The following is a 22,918-nucleotide window of genomic DNA, read 5'->3' on the forward strand; positions in this document are numbered from 1 at the left end:
AATGTTAAATCACAGCATATAAACCAAGTTCAAATGGAGCAGTAGAAAGAAGAAATCGTAAGGTAAAGGATATCCTGAAAACTTTAGTTAAACCTAATACAGAGGATTGGAATTTGGCTTTGGAAGACGTACAGTTTACTATAAACAATACTGTAAATGAAACAGTAGGAGAATCACCACACTACTTGTAATACGGATACGAGAAGAGACTACCAAATACGTTACTAGATGATGCCACACCACCCCGACATACTTATAACTATGATGACTATACTGCCTGGAAAACTAGACGTACGTATGAAACGATCAAACAGATGAGGACTAGACTTAAGGAAGCTCAGAATGTCCAAGCAAAGTACTATGACAAAAATACAGTTAAACCAAAAATTGTAGTAGGTGCTCAGGTATATGTTCAGAATCATATTCCAGAAGTTTCATGGTCCCTATAGGGTATTAGAAGTGTTAAAATTAGATAAGCTAAAGATCATAAGTGAGAGTGATCTAAAGGAAAGAATTGTTCATACCAATCATGTAAAGGTAATAAAAACAGACTCTTGGTCCAATAAAAGAATAGTTGAATTATTGAAAGAAGATAAACAGGAAACAATGAATAACAAATACAACTTAAGAAAAAGATAAATTTAGGTAAAGTGTTGAACTGTTATATATAAATAATGTAGACATTAAATTACCTCATGTATATAGAAAATCTGATAAGGCTTATTCTTACAGATACAAACACGCGGTTCTTCTTGGTTATCATAACACTGCTTTATGTGTCATCCGAGGTGGTGATCCGGAAGGGTGCACTACTAGAGAAAAAGGGATCTGTGAAATTAATCAAGGACTTGGGAATAGTGAGTATTGACATTACATCAGTGCTATCAATGAAATGAAGTTGAAAGATGTTCAAAAGGAATTAAAATCATTAATTAAGAAAAGTGAAAATAACAGTGTTTTACCATTGTTGGAAAAACTAGATAATGGCATAGGAAGTGTGTTAAATACAAGATCCAAAAGATACCTCTTACCTTTTATAGGGACAACATTTAATCAATAGTTTGGTTTTGCGACTGATTCTAATGTAGAAAAAGAAAGGGGCCGTATAGACAAACTAGAGAAATGTGCAGCATCAAGGGGCATTGTACTAAATAGAATAATTCAATCTCAAAACTTAATGCAGTGAACAGCAACATTACCAAAGAGATTAAGATAATAACCAATGAACAACATTTAAATACCTTTATGAACAATGTTAGCACTATCTTGCAAGACCATAAAGATCTGTTAAATGCCATTTTGTTAAGCCTATAAAGGAATATTAAGTCCAACATTAATTAACCCAAGGGAGTTAGAGGGCATAATTAGTGATTTTTTGGTAGAAAGACATTATACCCCTATGGTAAAGGATGTCATGGTATATTATAATTTGATAACCACCAAGGTGGTTAAAAACAAAATTATTCTAGTGTTACCATTTAATCAAAAAGATGCAGATGTACTGATGTCCATGCATCCTTTTCCCATGTTGATAAAGGAAAATGTAATTATCTCAAATGTCAACCACATCAATTTTGCATTAGAAGAACATGGGCTAATGATGTCATTTATTACTGATGTTCAATGAAGAGATTGTATAATTTTGAAAGATAAGGAGTACATCTGCAACCTTGACAACCTTTACGAAACTACTAATGCCTATCCTTGTGTTCTCACTGAATACAGTAACAGCAACTATTAACTGCCATAATATAAGTACTGTACTGAAATTAATTTCATTAATGTCCATGCTTTTGATAAGACATGCAAGTTAGTTATTCCTAATAAATTATATTATGAACCTCATGTTTTCACAGAAATAACAATGCATAAAAATGCCCCATACATGAACTACTCTTGTGAAGTTAAAGAATTTAAACTGTCTCAATTAGAGTTAAAACAACTAAATGAATTAAGTTTAGTAGATGAGTTTTTCTATTACAAAGAAAATGTTTCACCAATTCTGTCTCTATTCAATTTGATCATAATCATAATTGTAATAATAGTGTTTGCAATTTTAGTCAAAAGTGTGGTAATTTCAAATATTGAAAGGATTATAACAGAAATAAAAAGGACCAATGAAGAAGTAAAATGATCTTATAGACATAATTTACTACTGATTTCTTTGTATATTATTATTTGCATTGTATGTTTATAACAATTAACCATTTTTTACACTGTTGCAACTCATTATATATATGTATATCTCTTTTGATTCATAATATAGTGTGTGAATTTTCTACAATATATTCTTAATTGATTTTTTTACATTAGTACATTGACACAGTTTGTGCAATTTATACATATTTTATTTTTTGAGAGTATTACTTGATGGGCAATCATATAACAACTTTATTTTTTTTGTGTAATTTTGCAGTCATCCATTGCACCGTATTCTTATTGTCACACTGAGGGCAGTGTGAGGTAGCGTGACCGAGTGATGTAGAGAAGCTAGGGAGAGAGAGAGAGAGAGAGAGAGAGAGAGAGAGAGAGAGAGAGAGAGAGAGAGAGAGAGAGATGTAGGAATAAAGAGGGAGGCAGAGAGAACAGTGATAATGCTTAAAAGCTGTTGTTATTATTGTGAATTCAAATACGCTGATCGAGGCAGGGTTTTGCATGAACTCAAAAACAGTGAGCAAGTATATCACGTTAAAGCCATAAAAACGATCATAAAAGTGGGAAGTAGTGGCCTCGTGATTAAGTTAACCAAATCATGAGTCAGCACAGCCAAAAAAAAGCTTACAGCAGCCAACTCTATAACCCCGCCTTCATCAGGAGATGTTATCATGGAAATTCCAGGAAATTGGGGGCTGGACAAAGTGTCGTACTTCAACACCCTCCAATCAAACATGCTAGGGAGGGGTCTTTCACACCCCCTCCTAAGACCATCTCCAATCAAGTCCACTAAGGAGAGAATTGAATCACACCCACTACCATCCTTCCCAATCAACTATTGAAAGGGGAGGCCTTGCAGATAATTCCTTCCAATAGGACCAAAAGGAGGTGGAGACTGAAGATAACAAGAATTCCAGGGGTTCAACAGCCAGAGGAATGACAGGAGAGAGACAGATTAGAACTGTGTCCTTTAAGGGAGAGTACATCTCCCCTCGCTTCCGTGTTCCCCATATAGACTGAGTCAAGTTAATTACTCCAGAGTGATTTCGTTTTACACCACTGTAACCTGTTAATTTTATACTGATCTTTATAATACTAAGTACTCATTAAAGTGAAGAAATTACCAGTCTCATCTCCATACGCCTTCCTGAGAGATATCAATACTTTAAAAAAATTTATCTTGAAGAAATATACCAGTCGCGGTAGGGAGGCGTCGAGGACACGCATAGAAGAAATCAAGGTAAGAAGTGAGAGACTAAAAACATACAACAGAGGAGAAAAGATCTTTACACATGTATCCTCAATTTTGTAATAGAAACTGCTTGAGCAGAGCCCACAAGGGTTGGTAAAATACAGCACCAAAAAGGCCCTTTTCCCAGTAAAACATCACTCTACTCTACTCAGAACAATTTGACGATACATTTAAGGTCCTAAATATCATTGTTCATACACAATAATACAGTAATATTAAAATTCCTTCTATGCATATTAATATGCTAAGAAATAGTCTTAGTAAGAAATCAGTGCAAGGATTGTTCAAAGGATGTCGGTGTTTATTGTATCATGTTTATATTGCAAAATATCATACATTGGTAAAAATGGGCATGGTCTTGCCATCAGATTAGAGGAGCTTAAGCTTGCATGTAGATTAAGGAATAACTACTGCACAGCAGTAATACATATTGCAGCTTAGATGTAGGTCATAGGACACGTTTTAACCAGTCAGCTGTAGTTTATAGTTAGCAGCATAGGAATCAATGCAGGACACTGGAAAGGCTTTGATAGCATTAAATTACCACTTTGAAAATAATAAGAGTAATACTAAGGAAGACAAGTACAAAAGCACTTGTATTTACTAGAATGCAGACATTTACAAATTTAGTAATGTTTCAACCATATTGCATACTGCTGCCACTCCTCTTTTTTCACAGGTGTCATTGGTGCAGACCTATGCTAGCTCTCCTGACAGACATGCATATGCTGCAAGGTTAATCCCACCCGAGACTCCAGATCCTGAGAATGTTGTGACAACTAGAATACAGTACTTTGATGACACCAACACACTGTTAGCTAATTAGCTGACCGACTATTTTGTCCTTTGACTTGTGTTTTTCATGATGTGTTTATAGTTGTACCTTTTAACCACTAGTTTGGCATTCAAAACAAAAATACCTCGGTAGTTGCTTGATTTTAGCTTTATGGCATCAGAACATACCTTCACACTCCATAGCAATTTTGTATTAGTTTGATAAAGCTAGCAGTGGGTTGCAAATGCTTACTGTGTAAATATATACTTTTCTACACATTTCCTATTATTCAGAATTTCCTTCTAAAATGGTCCCGGTTTATGACGGGGTTCCGTTCTTCGTTGTATTGTACACTCGTAACCGAAAATCGTTGGTAAACCGGAAAATCGTCGAAAATCGTCAAAAATCATAAGAAAACCTTACTTTTAATGCTCTGGGTGCATTGAAAACGACGTAAACTGCATTATTATTGAGTTTTACATAAAAAAAAAATTTCAAATTATGATTATTCTGCCGTTTTGGGGCCAAATTGATCTTCCGTCGGATCGGAGTTTTAGCGTCGTATTGCGGAACATGCGTCATTTCGGTCGAGGAAATAATTTCTGATGAATATATTTGAAAATCGTCGTTATATCGAAAATATATCAAAACTGATCAAAGAAACCAGGGACTGCCTGTATATATGAGACCATGATGCTGCACTGATATCTTGGATGCATACATACAGATGTCCGCTTTAAACCAACATGCAAGGCTACAGATGGCAAAGGTTTATCTAATTTACAGGAAACAGTTTAGTGAACTTAAAAAAATGCTGAGATTGTTCAGTATAGTACATATTTCAATAGTTTCTTTAATTAATTTTACAAGTGTGAAAAATATACTGATTAAATTCTACTAAAAACATCAGCATCACAAAATGCTACTGGATTAGCACCATTCTTAGAATTAAAACTGTTTGGACAAATTTTAAAATGCTTATTCTAGCATAATACTGTAACTTACCCTCAAAGCTTTGGCTTGATTAGCCAGAGCAAAAGCAATGCGCATTACTAAACGTCTTTCCATTGTTCCAGATCCAGCCAGCATCTGCTCAACTAAAGACAAGGCCATGAAGATATCCAGTCTTCGACCATCTAAACGAGTAGTTGAGACTCGTGCCTGACCAAAAGATAAATACATCTATGATAATAAAATGAGTTTAAGGAAAAAAAAAAAAAATTAAAGATACAGGCAGTCCCCGGTTATCGGCGGGGTTCCGTTCCCAACAGCGTGACAATAACCGAAAATCGACACTAGGCGAAAATCGGCGATAATAGCACTGATCCCTGGTTATCGGCACCAATAACTGGTTATCGGCGCTGATAACTGGTGATCAGCGCAGCCGATAACCAGCGATCAGCACAGCCGATAACCAGCAATCTGCGCCGATAACACAATCAGCAACGATAACCGGTTATCAGCGACAATAACTGGGCATCAGTCAAAAATCTGATCATCGTCGTCGCTAGACAAGCGCTGTAAAACCGGATCGCCGATAGCCGAGACTGCCGATAACTGGGGACTGCCTGTACTATTAATTATTAATAATGCCACAAATACTGCAAGTTACCATGTAGTAAACATTCAAAATAAAAACAATTCAAACAATTTTATATCATATAACCAATACTTTACACATGCCAGAAGACTGGTCTCTGATAAGTGTTAATAATTGTGAAGCTAGTTCAACAAATTGTGTTAGGTACAAAATTTACTTGCACAGTAATCTCTAGTTTATCTGGATTAATTGAACCAGGCCCTCTTCGATAAGGGTTAAATCTGGATAAGGTCACATAAAAAACTTGTGTGTTTACCCACTGCTTACCATGGTTTCATCACCATTAATACATTTTTATACAGCAACTTTATCAATTACCACCATTTTGTATTATATTTTATTTGTTTTACTTATAATTTGACAAATTTGCCCTTATTATTCAGTGTTTCCTTACCATGAATTACACCAAATACTGCATCATTCATATTGCACTGTAGGCTCGGCTCTTTCAGTATGTTAATTTTTAAGAGCATTATTTACATCATTAATCTTCTTCCTTATCCTGATCACCGAGTTCTCATTTTGTCTTACCATGGAAACTATTTGTGCATGTGCGTACACATGCACAAATACACTTTAATACACATGGCATTTCTCATTGATGAGTTGTCCCAAAATATTCAGTTTAAGAACACGCTAAAAAATAATTCTTTGATAGCGTAGCTGCTGTTTGTCCTCAAAGGAGTTACTCTCAAGGTCCCCAGAGCTTCTCCACAAAAGAGATCAACCAATTTCAAAGAATTCTCTTCTAGTTGGTCTGGCCAGTATAGTGCACGCTGACAATGATAGAGTATATATAGGACTCAAGACAAGAGGGCTCTCCATCTTGTCTACAGCGGCTGCCTAGGTTCCATTCCTATTATCAACCTGTAGATGTGACAATGGCATGTTGCGCGCTGTTCATTATTATGTCAACAATGCACCTTGGGGTCAGACTAACTCCCATTATTCTCTGGTTTCTGCAACCGCTAGCACACAGCTAGAAATTTTGCTTGCATAAGTGCTCCAGATCGTATTTGGTCATCATGGAAGAACCAAACTGAAAAAGCTAAGTACATAGTGGTCCCAGAAAAAATTTTAATTTAATCTTTTTGTTTTGTGGTAACGTATTTTGCCAAATTTGGGAGCCAGTGTCTCCCACAGGGCGAGAATTAAGTTTTTGTTTACACTACAGTCTTTGCTAGCCAACAAACAAGTTTAATTAAATTAAAGTAATACTTTTAAACAGTGTTTTTCTTAAAAGACCTTTGATATATGACTTTCTACCTTAGTAGTTAGGGATCCATCTGGGCTACTTAGTAAATACGCTAGGCTACGACTTTCGATCATTTTCAACCGACTTTTGAATGTGTTCAACTTCCAAACCTTGGTATTAACTAAAACCAATTGGCTAATTATAGTAATTAATTACCAAACTGAATAGTTTTTTGTGATAATGTTCCCTATTTAGCATTAATATCATGGAACTTGTATCTGACTAGGCAATGTTTTCCATCACAGAACTACTTCTAGCAGGCATTTCTCCATCGCTGGAAGTGTCACTCAGTAAAATGTCTGTGATATTTGCTTTCCTACATGATTATTAAACTTTTACGTTGTCATATAATGGGCACTGAAGTTGTACTTAATTTATATCCACCGGGCTTATTTTTAAAAATTGTTTCCCCTGGCAAAATATTTTAATTTAAGTATTTTTATATGTAGCCTACAGCTTTACCTGCAGCCTAGTAGCCTAGGCCCGGTAAACAAATAATAGATTTGCAAAAGTTTTGGCCTAATGGAACAGCGTAACATTCAAGAATTTACTTTTATGGCAAAATTTACTGGCGGCTCGCGAGTAGCCTAGGCCAGGTAAACAAATCATAAAATTGCAAATTAGATTTACACTATACAATTAGCTTTGGCCTAATGGAATGGCATAGCATTCAAGAATTTACTTTTATGGCAAAATTATTTACTGGCGGCTTGCGAGTAGCCTGGGCCCGGTAAACAAATCATAAAATTGCAATTAGATTTACACTATACAGTTAGCTTTGGCCTAATGGAATGGCGTAACATTCAAGAATTTACTTTTAGGGCAAAAAATTTAAGTAGTAATCATATACAGTATGTAATACATGGCTACTGTCTTAAACAACAAAAACCCATATACAGCATTATGGCTACATCCTTGTTCCCAAGCTAACCTATTCACATTAGTTGTGCTGCCTAAGTTATTACAAATAATTAGCACATCTAACATTTGTGAGAAAAACAAAGTAATGGTAGTTCCAATGAATGAAGGGGTAACTATTATCATAACATTATAATATAAATCCACACTTGTCACCAAGCTAGCCTGCAGTATACTGTTCATACAGTGATTATAGATGGTTTATAGATGTTAGTACCATACCAGGAAAATACTTTATCACTGTTGATACATGTCATCTGTAATACTCATGTTCACTTTCACAGTACAACATTAATTAAAAAATATACAAATTTTGTCATGAACTGTCATAGGCACTGGCAACCCACTGAACTATTAATAACTCTTCTTCCCTTTGTGCAACCATAAGGGAAGGAGTATTTGTATGTGTGTGTATGAAACACACATGCTCGGGGATACTGAATGTGTTTCTATCTCTTTTGGGTTGTAAATGATTTTTTTTCTTATTTTATGCAGTAAAATTATGACATAACACAAAAAAATTTAAAAAATGAGAAAATACAGTAAAAATGAAAATGAGAATAGTGTAAAATAAAAAAAGGGGAGGAGTGTGTGTGTGTGTGTGCACATGTGTTATAGGCTTCAATATACACAGTACCAGTTTCTCTCTCCCTTAGGCTGTCCAGTAACTGCAAGGGTATTGAATATGAGGACACAGTTAGGACTAACATTGATAGCAGAAGAAATTAGAGATATCAACACTGTTATTGGCATTAAAGTGCTGAGAGATGACAGAGACTCTCTTCCAAAGACAGAACTACTGAATGCTATTGGATTGGAGGAAATAGCAGGGAACAGCTGGACTGCAGTAATAGCTACAGATACTGTACAATATTCAGAATTACAATGTCGCAGATTTTGATCTGTTAACAAACACATTTGGACAACCACTTCCTCCATGGGAATGCATGTCCATTAACATGACTGTAGACATACCACCTTGTAAAATTATCAAGTAGCAATAGAAGAAAATATGAAAAGGGGAGGATACACAGACCAGCTCTACTGTGATGGATCAGTGAGTACAGACACGGGACGTGCTGGTGCCTTTAACTCAGAAGTAGACATAAAGGTCAGGATACAAGACTGAGCTTCATCCACACAGACTGAACTGATGGCCTTGCTTTTGTTTTTGACACAAATCAATCAGAGGGGTAATGATTCCTTAATAATCACTGACAGCATGTCTGCCATACAGTCCTTAAAAACTAGCAAGGTCTCTGTGTATGAAAAATTAGTCAATGAAGTTAAAAGGAAAATAAGGAAACTGACAGTAAGGGGCATAAAGGTCATGTTCATGTGGGTTCCCTCTCACATTGGGATAACTGGTAATGAAAGGGCAGATGAGCTGGCTAAAGAGGCTGCTCTAAAGGACACCACTGACTACAACCTTGGGTTATCAATAAAGCAGATAAAAACAAGGATCAGGAATCTTCAGATATTGGAAACTAGCATGGCAGCAGATAGAGAGGGAGTAAAGCAGATCAATTCAGTTCAATAACACCACATATACATATGGAAAAAAGGGTTAGTAGACATAAAGAGCTGGTGTTTGCTAGATTAAGATTAGGATACAGCTACCCATGGCAGGTCATGGAAAGCAAGGAGGGCAGCACAAGTGACTGTTGAATACAGTAAACGGCCCGTATTCGTGGTCTCACTATTCACGGACTCATGTATTCGTGGATTTCTCTGTGGAACGTATCTACCCATTATTATCGGAAAACTCACCCATTCGCAGTATTTTTCACTGAGAAATATTCACTAATTACTTTATTTTCATATCATTTTCATGACTAAATGCACTCTTTGTGATAAAACTATTAAAATACTCAGGTATAAGCATTTATAGCGTTTTTTTGTGTTTAAACTATCAAAATAGGCCGTTCTAAGTGTTTTTAAAGGGATTTTAAGTATTCGTAGATTCTAGCTATTCGAAGGGGGGTGCAGTATGCATCCCCCACGAATACAGGGGGTTTACTGTATGCAATGAAACTGATGGACATACACTTCATCACTATGTCATGACATGCCCTAAAATACAGGAGTATAGGGATGACAATCTCACAACTTTGGAGGACTAAGTACTACATCTACTTACAGGAGGGTCCATCAGTCACATACTTAGAAGGTTTAAAAATTTTGCAATGTCCAAATAAATTTTTGATGTGGCCTATAAAAGTGACAAATTAGGAATACAGTAGTCTTATTTACATGACGTCTGGCTGTACAGTATGCAGTGCATTCATAGTTCCAGCATTCAGCCATAAAAATACAAAAACCAATAGAAAAGTACTTAATCACATAAAAACAAATGTTAAAACATATAATATACCTGTACAGTATTTCAATGTATACAGAGAAAAGCCCATTTAAAAGCTTAAAACATAAAAAAAATATTGTCATAAAGACAGTCAGCTGTAATAGTTCCAACTTTCAGCTGATAGTGCTACTAAGCATAATTCACTACTGTTGGAAATTACTATGATTACAATAGAACACTACGATACAGTACTGGTGAAATATTTGTCACCATATCTTGTTCTCTTGGCTTGCATCATACGACAGTATCATCAATCATTCATGACAAGGCACACATGGTAACGAGCGCCAAAAGATGATGCTCCAGGGATGAAGAACAACACCATCATCAACAAAACAAAAGCATTAAGATCTACAAAGACATGAAACAGCTCCTTTCTCTTTGGATTGAGAGGTAGACTTGTCTGCATATCCCCATAAGCAACTAATTCAAGAGAGAATGATGTCTTTCTTTGCACACCTCAATGTTTCACAAGGAGAAAGACAGAATTCAAGGGAATTTCAGGATGGTTTTTACAGTTCGAGCAGTGATATAATCTTCACTTCCATCCAATGTGAAAGAACAATGACCAATTAGTTAACAGCATCTGAATTCCCTGCCTTGTTGGCAAACAACTGATGAGCAGCACTGTCTTCCAGAACAAATATTTAATCTGGATAAGACTGGTCTTTACCAGAAGACAACACTAGACTATCCAAGGGCAAAAAGACTATGAAAAACTTTAAGGCTGCAAAACACCATTGGACTCTTTGTTGGAAGGCAATTGTGCAGTTGGCTTTAATCTAGGGCCACTGCTGGTGTATCATGTGGAGAATCCTTGAGCACTGAACATCTCCAAGGCCTCCCTCCTAATTTTATGGATGTCAAATCCCAAGGCTTAGGTGACCATCACTATTTTTAAGAATTCGTTCTTCAACCATACTGTGCCAGCAGTCAAAAATTATTGTAAGAAAAGACATAACCTTTAATATCCTTATTTTGGACAACACTCCTGGCTACCAACAAAAGGATTTTGACAAAGGAAAAATCTATTTCTGGGGAGGGACCCGTGTCACCCGGTGAAATAATCCATTCAGCACTTATTTCTAGGTAATTCCGTTGCTAGATACCAGAGAAAAGCTAAATGTAAAGCTGGGGTTACTACCCCCAGAGCGAGCTCCAAGAAATGGAGTCGTATATGGTAAAGGGTGAGATTGTCACAATCACGGGACCCTGGCCTATAAAGATTCCCAATGTCAAAAGTCCCAACGAGAGAGGTGCCGATACAAGCCCATGCACTACTCGTGGACTGTACACAAGGCAACACTAGTCGCATTCCATGTTAGCACCCACCCCACTAGAATGATGTTTACCATGGGAGGGAGAGAATGAAAAACAGGGGTGGGTCACCAGGTGACACGGGCCCCTCCCAGAAATAGATTTTTCCTTTGTCAAAATCCTTTTCTGGATCGGGTCCCGTGTCAGCCGGTGAAATAATAACAGAGAAATAAACATCATTCTTATGCTATTAAAGACTTAAATAGAGACGTTGAAAACTAGGAGAATTCTACCCTGAACATTAGTAAGGTCCTCTAAATTCATGTAATGAAAATAATGTAAGTGGTCACCGTCTAAGATCATGAGCTTTAGAATTGAACCTGAATAGGCTTGTATTAAGAAAATACTTTCTGCCTAATAGCAGACACAATGACAGTAACCCCCTTTTTTAAAAAAGAGAGGATCTGACAAAATTGCGAGGTCCTGTCTAAAAAGCCTGTAAGGAGAAAAAAACTGGGCACAGAAACAGACCTTGTAAAAGGGGAGTACTTTCCAAGGTGACCACCGAAAATGAGGACCTTCAACTGTAGATAGAAAGTTAGGGTGAGGAAACACTTCGATGAAAACTACCCCTGATGAGGGGAAACCAAAATGATTGGTTCCGCTAGACAGGGCAGACAGTACAGGAAAACTAACACTAGAAGCTAAGCTGATTAAAAATTTTTGGGTCTTCCCCAACAAGGAAAGGTAAGAACAAGATGATTGTTGGTTACCGGGCTAACTCCGATACATTACTCAAAGACCAGGAAACCGAATGTGGACGGAATACTGGTCTCAGACGAACACAGACCTTAGGGATGAAAGTTAAGAGCCTGTGAGTCTGGTTCCAACAAAACACTTTCCTCGGGCCAATGCAGCCGCATCATTACTGTAGCTTCGAAAACTATGTGAAGAGTGCTAGTTACTTAACTGCAGAACCATACTGCAGTAGAGTAGGATCCCTTGACTGATTTTAGGAAAACAGTAATAACAGGACCAAGATCAGTTTCCTCCTAAACTGTAAGATTCACAAAGACCACAAAGCCAGGGCATCAGAACTTTGAGGGGGCTGACGATCAGGCTGAGTTTATACCAGTCGTGACAGCTTGATAGTTTGTGGCTGAATTGGGTTGCAAACAGACCTACTTCCAGGTCCAGGAAAGGTCACAAGACTACCTGAATGACACTCCATCTAAGGACTATTCCAGCACCAGGGGGGAGGCCCTGGATAGGGAAAAAGTAGTGACCTTTTGGACCCCTACGAGAAGGGTGGCAGACAGAGGCACTTGTGTCTGTTGGTTATGGAGAAGAATGAACCATAACCTGAATGAAGCAACTCGAGTTCGAACCCACTTGTTTACGCAGCGCACTATTGCTGTTTTGTTCAGAACCAGCCTAAAATGAAACCTCTTGGGAGGAAGAAGTTTCCCAAGGACAGGAAGACTGCCACAGCCCTCCAAAGCGTTGATATGGAACTGCCGGAACGTGACCGACTAAGTTCCATGTACTTCATGGGGCCAAAAAATATCCACTCCACCCGCCCAGAGAGGTGTCGGTGTGGAATACTGAAGCCGGAGGGGAAAGCTGGAGAGGAACTGACTTCGATAAGCACTTGACAGTTGTGCAAGGCCGGAGGCCACTATTCAAACAGGAATCAGGGAGACACGTCCCTAACTCCGCCATACCCTGGTTATAAACTCCAGTTTTGACTTCAGAAGGAGAACCGTCACTGAAGCAAACTGGAGAGAGCCCAAGACCTTTTCTTGGGCACGGCGAGAGGTATGCTTGTGTTGATGAAATGTTAGGTCGCCCTTGCTATCTCTTTCCGCTTCCACTGGATTCACAACTACTGAAGGCTACCCTCCGGAATCAGGTGGGATTCCTTCCTGTGTACTTAGAAGCCCAGAGATTCTAGAAAACCGATTATAATGACTGGCACCCTCAGGCAATTCCCGACGCTGGGTGCCCAAATGAGCCAGGCAACTAAATATGCGGCTAGCATAACCTTCTAATACCGGAGCTGTTGAACTACGGTACTGTTCAAACTGGCAAAGACTCTCGGGGCTGCACTGAGGAGGGCATGAACCTGAAAGGGTACGCCTGCTCCCCGAGTCTGAATCCCAAGAAGGGATAGAACCTTTCTGCAACCAAGATGTGAAAGGAAGCGTCGGAAAGGTCTATAGAGGTGGTTACGGCTCCACGGAGCAGTAGGATCCGAACCCACAAGACTGAAAGCAACCGAGACTTGCCGCATTGAATGAGGAAAATAAACGGGACACGAACGGAAAAATTTTCCAGTGGAAGGGAACTTCCCTGGCAGACTGAAAAAGCCTGACAGGCCATTCACAAAGTCCTCCAGAACTCTGGCTGGAAGCTGACTGAACCTGATTGGGGGAGGGGGACAAACAGTCCAGCTCCACCCCGGGCCTTGATAACTATACTCTGGGCCCAGGGACTGAAGTTCCAGTGGCCCCGAAAAATGGTACAGCCTCCCACCCATATGAGAAATACTACAGGGAGGAGGCTTGATTGTCTCCCCTGAAGCGTATGCCTTCCCAATTTCTCGGAGAGGAGCAGGATGCTTCCCTGCTCCTATGATAACCCCGAGGGTCAGAGCCTCTGGCAGAATTTCTAGTGAAAATTCTTTCCTTGGGTTTTCGTATGAAGCAAAGAAAACTCCGGCGGAGGCACAAGGGGGAGGCAGAGACACACGGGGGTGTTACAAGGGGCTGATGTGTTGGCTGAACCCGCACACATTGAGGTGAAGGCTGGGAGTGAGAGGCTGACGGTTGTCCAGGGGCAGGAACCTGAAGAGCCTGCACCACCGCCTGAGCAGGGGGGCGCTTGAACTACATGAACTTCTTGCCGGACTTGGGATAGGGCCCGGCAAGATCAGATTGTTTCCGCCCATAAGGTAGACACCCACGAGAACGGAGGCTCTGATTAACATTAGTAGCCCCGGACGGACCAGTAAAACGCCCACCTGGGGAAAAGATTAATTCTCCAGGTGAAACTGTTCATAAGATTTTTTTCGGCTCAAGGCGGAATGTGGCTGGCGAAAAAGTGTTTTCAGCTGTCCAACCGACTGATGAAATAAAGCGTTGATAAGAGACCTGCAGAAAACCTGACAAGAGAGATTTTATCAGGACCCGAAACAACCTCAGAACCGCCATTATATACCACAGACATTGTTTCTGTTAAAGTCAAAAGAATTCCAGGGCCTGGCAAGCCTGACTTACACCTGTTTCAGCTTCCGGGAATTGACTCCGAAGCTTAGGAGCTGTGATCCATTGCAATGAGTCTGAATAAATTAGAAAAGCATAGTCCGGGGTTAGAAGATTCATTGTGAACGTATCTGTGATATCTGTCTCCGGAAATGCGCCAGCGGTTTATTTTCGGGAACAAGCCTGTTGATAAGGGGGGCTTTGTCTCACATTCGGAGCACAAGGGGTAGGAAGCAGGGCTCTCAAAGAGAACACGGAGTTTGGCGAAGTAAGACCCCACAGCTGGCGTGAACTTGGAATTCTCCGCCTGCCACTCCGTTAGAGCGGGCGTTTCAGGTAGCCTGCGGAGATAAAACCGACTGGTGTAAATAAAACCTACGGATTCATCAAGTAGCCTGCTCGGAGAGAGCATAGCGTACTTTTACAACCTTCCGAGCCAAGAATAAGCCACATGAGGTGGAGTTTGGCGGAGACGAAACCGACAGGTGTATATAAAACCCTACGGGTTCATCAAGAAGTCTGCTCGGGAGAGCATAGCGTACTTCACAACCTTCCGTGCCAAACTATAAATTCTCCAAAACAGACTGCGCACCGGAATGGGAACTATAGACTCCGTGACCGCTGGCTTGTTGCAGGATAGCGGAGCATTCCTGCACTCGACAAAACCAGCTGAAAACGTATGAGAAGTGGGCATGCTGGAACGGATGCCGGAGCAGAGTACCGTAGCAGCAACTTAGCCTAGTCAGACCAGGAAAATCCCCGGAGAAAACCGGAGAGAAAACTGGGCTAACAGGACAAAACTCATAGACATAAAAACAGAGTCAACGGAACATTCGGAGTGACCATGTTTTAACAATATGTGACGGATATAAACATAGGGAAGGTTATGAACTGTTCGGAAGTGGGCGCACTCAGAGCCAAGAGAGGAAAACCCCGGAGGAGGATATCCTGAACGGAAGTGATAGCGGTGGGGGGAATAAACGCCCGACCGCTAAACACTAAAATCGCCGAGCAGTAAGCAAGGAGAGCGCCCAACAAGATAACGAAACACCAAACAGGTAGTAGCAAAATGGAGGGGAAACGCCGAAAGTAAATAAAATAGAAGACAGTTAGGTGGAAAACGCTAACTGGCCTCGTATGAGATCCCAACAGTGAGGTGCGAACCTGTAGGAAGCACCACGAAGGGAAACAGTCGACGTAAAAGGAAGGGGGAAGGATATGCCAGGAGGTTGGTAACCCAAAGTAGCGACCAGGGGTGGGACAGCACTCCCCGGGCGCCCAGAGATCTCATAGATCCCCTCGCTATGTGAGCTGTGTTGCACGACAAGAGCGAGAGAAAAGGAGAGGAAGGGCAAAAACCTCTACGGCCAGGAGAGCAAAGAAAGGCAAAAGGAGTGTGAACAGGAGTGGGGAGAGCACTCCCGGTCACCTCCAGGTCCAGGTGGAGTGCCAACCGATAAGGTCAGACACACCAAGGGACAACCAATCAATGCAGAGGGAGGGGATGTAGGCTACAGCACAAAATAAGGATAAATTGCTCTCAAGCCTTGGAAAGTTAACAAACCTTGAAAACGAACCAAGGGGAGCAAGAGAGCAAAGGATAAAAGGGGAGAAGGGGGATTCTCAAAACCACAAAATAATATATATATAGTCGGTAAAAGGAGTGTGAACAGGAGTGGGAGAGCACTCCCGGTCACCATTGGTAAGCAACCCAAAGAAGGATTGAACTAGGATAGGCTACGCAGGTAAACCCTCGCTATTCCAGCTTAACTTATTAGGAACATTAGCCTAAGTGAAAAGCCGAAACAGGGAGAGGGTGGACGTAGGCAATATATCCAAGCCAAAACCAAACAAAGGGAAGCACCAGACATAAAACACATATGTACAGAACGAGATCACATACATGAAACTCATACGTACAGATCGAGATCGCCCCTCCCTTAACGATTTTTCCCCGAAGGGAAAAAGTGCTATAGCCAAACCCTAGGCTAACCTAACTGAGGCGATGCAAAGGAAGGAAGCCTAGGAGAGGGGTAAAGGCTAACTAATAACTCAAATAATGCATAATAAAACAAAAATTTTCTATAAGGTACATGTAGGAGGATAGGCAGGCCCAACACGACATGAACGTGAAGGGAAATGGCCGACCTCCAGTTAAATGAAAGTACCCAAAATAATTAACAAAATTCAAAAGCATCCGAGCACAAGGTCAAAACTTAAATGTACCAATGAAAATCATGTTCCCATAAGCTTAGAGAAGTGAGAGTCTAAAATAAGGCAAAATAAAGCCAAAATAATAAGCGAATAGGCCCGAGGGGGAACCACGTAGCCTAAACAGCAAGACAGCACTTGACCAGGAAGGGAACACAAAATTCACAAAATAAACAAAATTATAAAAACAAAGTAAAAACCGTAACAGTACCAATGAAAATAAGATCCCCAAAGGCTAAGAGAAGTGTGGGACAAAATTAAGGCATAATGAAGCCATGATAATAAGCGAATGGGCCCGAGGGGGTAGCTCGTAGCCTAAACGCTAAACATCACTTCTCGTAATGAAGACATGATAAAAAGCGAATGGGCCCGAGGGGGTAGCTCGTAGCCTAAACGCTAAACAGCACTTCCCGTAATGAAGCCATGATAAAAAGCGAATGGGCCCGAGGGGGTAGCTCGTAGCCTAAACGCTAAACACTAAACATCACTACCCGTAATGAAGCCATGATAAAAAGCGAATGGGCCCGAGGGGGTAGCTCGTAGCCTAAACGCTAAACAGCACTTCTCGTAGTAAAGGGGTACAGAACAAACATAAAATTAATCAAACCCACTAAAGTTAGGAATCATTAATTGGGAAAATATCCCAAACAAAAAGGGATACTAATAAATAAAACAAAACAAATGTGCTGACCCAAGACCAAGAGAGGTCATGAGACGTCGTGAGAGGAGATCGAGACGGGCGTTATAAATCCCTTTAATTATTAAACTAAAGGAAAATAAGGAGCCTCAATCGCCTAAAAAACAATAAAACACTGGTACTCAAGTTGTTGAAGAAGAACCTTGCGAGAATGCCAAAAAAATGCCAAAATAGAGCACAAAATAAGGATCACAACGAAATTACGTGTGAATGAAATCGCGTGCTAAAATGGAATGAGACTAGTGTTGCCTTGTGTACAGTCCACGAGTAGTGCATGGGCTTGTATCGGCATCTCTCTCGTTGGGACTTTTGACATTGGGAATCTTTATAGGGCAGGGTCCCGTGATTGTGACAATCTCACCCTTTACCATATACGACTCCATTTCTTGGAGCTCGCTCTGGGGGTAGTAACCCCAGCTTTACATTTAGCTTTTCTCTGGTATCTAGCAACAGAATTACCTAGAAATAAGTGCTGAATGGATTATTTCACCGGCTGACACGGGACCCCGATCCAGAAAAACTTTGTCAATTTTCACTCAAGCATCCTTGTTGTTTACCTACCTCCCAACACTGCCTTGCAACTGATGGACTAAGGGATAACTGCCATCTTCAAGTGATGTTACCCTGTGAGAATGCTTACAGACTACAGTCCTGAATATAAACAATGCTTAGAGTGAAATTTTGGCCATGAGTATGAAAAGCATTGGGAAGCTGTGCCCTCAATTTGTTCGCAATTCCAAGGGCTTTGCCAAGGTGGACATGAGCAAAGCCTTGGTGATGTTGAGCAGTGAGCTAAAAATGGCTATGGAGGAGGTGGATTTCATCTTGTTATCTGAGACAAACAAGAAGCCGCTGATGAACGAGGAGTTGGTGAAGCTACACAATCAGCGGCATTACATGAGGAGCAGGCTCCATAAGCAGAGCCACAATGATTCACCATTATCAAGATACAGCAGACCTTTGTGTACATTTTGAAGAGATGGATCCCACAGCTGAACATTTTGCCAAAGAATGAATGAAGCAATGCACAACCCTGTTGCTTGTTATAGTTTGATATTGGATAAAAAGTAGAGCTACAGAGTTCAGGGCACTTTGACTGGTTCTTGCAGCATATAAATACAGAGAAGAAATTCAGCCTTCAACATCATTAATATAATCCCTATTCCCTTTCTCCACTTTCCTCCTCTTGTCATGGAACAAATCTATACATAGTTGAGGCTGCTGTTTTTCATGAGCCTTTTCCAGGTCTTTCTTACTCACTGAAGGCCTCATTTCACAATTTTTGGCCAATGTTTTATGAATGGATGCATTTCCTGACTCCAACCCTTGCTATCAAGATTTGGGAAAGATAAAAAGTCTAAAATCTATAAACCACAAACTCAAGGAGAATCCATTCATCAACGAAAATTTCTCCCCGACACATTTGCATCCCATATAAAGCGATTCTACAAGGCTTCACAGACCAAATTCTAATTTTTTAAAATTACCAACACTAACTATATTTCTGCTAGAAGCTGTCTGATATCCTTCACAAAACTTTAGCAAAAACCCTTGCAAAATCCCTAATAATAAAATCAAAATAAGAAATTGATGATACATTACCTTAGCAGCAGTGACAATGGTGAGCACCTGGCAGGTGAGGTACTGGATCACGTGAGGTAAAGATTCTGCTAGGAGTGTTTTATGATGGTTGTAGGTGTTCTCAATAGCCTTCAGAGATTCTATTAAACTGCACACACTTAATGCACAGGCTTTACCCATGGGCCGTCCTAGAGTTGTGTGGAGGTTCAAAATTGTTTCGATGCTGTATTTTACTGTATGTGCTAGAATCATACCCTGTAGGTGAGAGAAAATAATTTCAAGCCCTAAAACCATTTGAATATTTAGCTAAAATTAATGAATGCTCAGGATATACACTGACATTCATAGAGTCTCTTAAAATTATAATGAAAAACCAACTTAGACAGTAAAACCCACCTGTAATAACAGAGATGCACGTTGACTAAGGTCTTGATTTTTCATCTGGCTAGAGTGTTTTTTTGAAGCTGCATCCAGATTGACTGCCCAGCCACAAACCTGTTTAATGAATAAAAACAACTTACATAAGTCTGGGCATAAATGATGTAAGCAATAAAAGCTGAGTAAAAAATATATTATATATATAAAGGCAGTCCCCAATTATTGGTGGAGGTTCCGTTCTGAGGGCATGATGATAACTGAAAATCGCTGCTAGCCACAATTTTCGGCGCTTTTTCAAAGATCTTTGGGGCTTATTGGCACCGAAAAGTGCAGATTTTCGGTTATTGGCTCCTCTGTTAAGTATGTATTAGTGCCAATACCCAATTATCGGCGATTTTTGGCACAAAAAATTATCGATTTTCGTCACTAGACAAGCACTGTAAACCCCGATCGCCATTAGCTGGGGACTGCCTATATATATATATATGCACTGTATATATATATACGGGCAGTCCCCAGGTAACAGCGAGAGTTCTGTTCCTGGCCAAGAGCCACTAACCAAAAATCGCCAATAACCAAAAATTGCTGATAATTTTGGTAATTAATGACATTTACAACATTATAAGTGCCAATAAACCACTTATCAGCACCATTAACTGCTTACTGGGGCTGATAAACTGCTTACCAATGCCAATAAACCGATTACCAATGTAAAAAATCTGGTTAACAATGTGGTTAACCAAGTACCGTAAAACGAGATCACCATTACTCGATGCCGCCAATAAGTGAGGACTGCCTATACAGTCAACCCCCGCCTATTCACAGTTAAAGATTCACAGACTCACTGATTTGCGGATTTTTCTACGGAACATATATTAGCAGAAAATTCGCCTAGTCACAGTATTTTTCATAGCGAAATATTAATTAATGATTGTATTTTCATATTTTCGTTACCAAATACATATTTTCATATTATTTTTGGAACTAAATGCATTTTTTATGATAAAACTATTAAAATACTCGGGTATAAGGGTTTTTTGAGGGTTTTTTTGGTGTTTGAACTATCAAAATAGGCAGTTATAAGCATTTTTAGAGGTGTGTCAAGTATTCATGCCTCCTATTTAGCTATTCACGGGGATTGTGGTACATCCATCCCCAAATATATAGGGGTATATATACAGTACATGTGTATATATATATATGTATATATATAGTATATATATATATATATATATATATATATATATATATATATATATATATATATATATATATACATATATATATATATATATATATATATATATATATATATATATATATATATATATATATATATATATATATATATATATATATATATATATATATATATATATATATATATATATATATATATATATATATATATATATATATATATATATATATATATATATATATATATATATATATATATATATATATATATATATATATATATATATATATATATATATATATATATATATATATATATATATATATATATATATATATATATATATATATATATATATATATATATATATATATATATATATATATATATATATATATATATATATATATATATATATATATATATATATATTTCTGAGTTCAGCCCCGTGTCAGCCGGTGAAATTCCATACTAACACGAATTTCTAGGTATAAATATTGCTAAATATACCAGAGAAAAAGCTTTCAGGAATGCTGGAGTTACTACCCCAGATTGAGCATCTCCTAATGAAGATGTCGGTATAACCAAGGGTGAGTGAAGGATCACAACCACAGAGCCACGCTCGATAGACATCCCCATGTCAAGATCCCCGGGAAGAGCGAGGTGCCATACCAGCGCCCACGCTCACCCGCCCACCAAGCGGCGACTCCAGCACCATCTGAACTCATTCCATTTCTAGCACTTGATCTTGCGATTTGTTTTTTCTGTTTGGCTTGTGTTTTGCCCTTAATTTCATCTGCAAGCATGTCGTCGAGCAGCTTTACCGTTTCCAAGTTAAGTACCATCTTATTGTGGGGTTTTTATGATAAGTTTGGCTGTCTTAGCCCGTAATTGTTAATTATACGTGGCTTTGTTATGACGCTACGGCGTCCCCCAGCCAGCCATGTTGTCCGTGAGGTTTACCCGTCCAGCTTGTTCTGTTTGGGTTTTTCCTTGTCGGCTCATGTCTTATCTTTATTCCCCTAGGATTCATCCTGGTGGCTTTTCCTAAGCTGGGTTGTTTCGGTGTCTCTCTAACGATAATGTTTTTGATCCGTATCTTCGGGGTTCTCGCATCGGGTTCCCGTCCTCTTCCAGCTTAGGTAACTCCCCAGGATGTTTCCTCTTGGACAGTTTTAGCTTTATAATTATAATTATTTTATTATTATTTTGCTAGTGCTCGACACCATGTTGTTAACTGTTTTCAATTGTCTAGTTCCGTGGGGACGTCAGGCTCACCCTGTCCCCTCCCTCGGTTAGGCTATGCGCCTAGCACAAGCACAAAATTATTTTATTTTATTTTATTATTTTTGCACATATGATGGTGAATTATTTTGGTTAGCTTATTTATTGTAGCCTAGTGTATGTTAGGCTTCTTATTGCGCCTTTGACCTCCTGCTCTCCCTTTCACCTGAGTTAGGTTAGGCGAGAGGAGAGGGTCAGCAGGTGGAGGGAGTTTCTGTTGTCGTGCCTTCCTCTGACCATTGTTTGGGTGGCAGAGTGAGACCCTACTTTCTTCCCCCTCCTTTACGGAGGGGTTGAGGTTTTTTCTGTGGGTGTGTCTCCTCCATGCTTTTATAGCATTCCCTTACGTTCGGCTCTGGCTGGTCTTCGACTGGGAATTTCTCTCCCTGCTGCCCCCATCGTTCCCCCTTTCCTTCTCCCCCTTTATTTTATGTCATAGGCTACGCCTATGTGTGGGGTGAGAGTATGGAGGTCTTAGTCGTTTTCCCCTTCCCTTTCCTTCTCGGAGTAGGCCATGATTTCCCCAGCTGGTATCATGCAGTTGAGCGGGTGAGCTCTTCCCCAGTCTCCTGTTTTCCTCTGCTCTGGCCTACTCCCTTCCCTGTCCCACCATCCCCCCTCCCCCCCTTACCCTGATTTACTCTGGTCCAGCTCTTTGTCATCTTCTCATGCGGGTGATGTCGGTGTCCGACTTCCACTCCGAGTTGTGGGATCTTTCCTGGTGGAGGGA

At 39.6% G+C, this 22,918-nt stretch overlaps 1 protein-coding gene across 2 annotated transcripts in view; it reads right to left on the reverse strand.

The window, feature by feature from the left end:
• Positions 1-22,918, reverse strand: part of SWIP (strumpellin and WASH-interacting protein) — a 944,327-nt gene that overhangs the window by 582,771 nt on the left and 338,638 nt on the right. For both annotated transcript variants that reach the window (XM_067099922.1, XM_067099923.1), the window contains 3 exons: positions 19,722-19,820; positions 19,347-19,580; positions 5,187-5,342 (listed from right to left, as the gene is read on the reverse strand). In XM_067099922.1, coding sequence (XP_066956023.1) covers positions 5,187-5,342; positions 19,347-19,580; positions 19,722-19,820 — 489 coding nt within the window. The remainder of the gene's footprint in view (positions 1-5,186; positions 5,343-19,346; positions 19,581-19,721; positions 19,821-22,918) is intronic.

The sequence above is a fragment of the Macrobrachium rosenbergii genome, chromosome 56 (genome assembly GCF_040412425.1).
Source record: "Macrobrachium rosenbergii isolate ZJJX-2024 chromosome 56, ASM4041242v1, whole genome shotgun sequence".
In the NCBI taxonomy this organism is placed as follows: Eukaryota; Metazoa; Arthropoda; class Malacostraca; order Decapoda; family Palaemonidae; genus Macrobrachium; species Macrobrachium rosenbergii.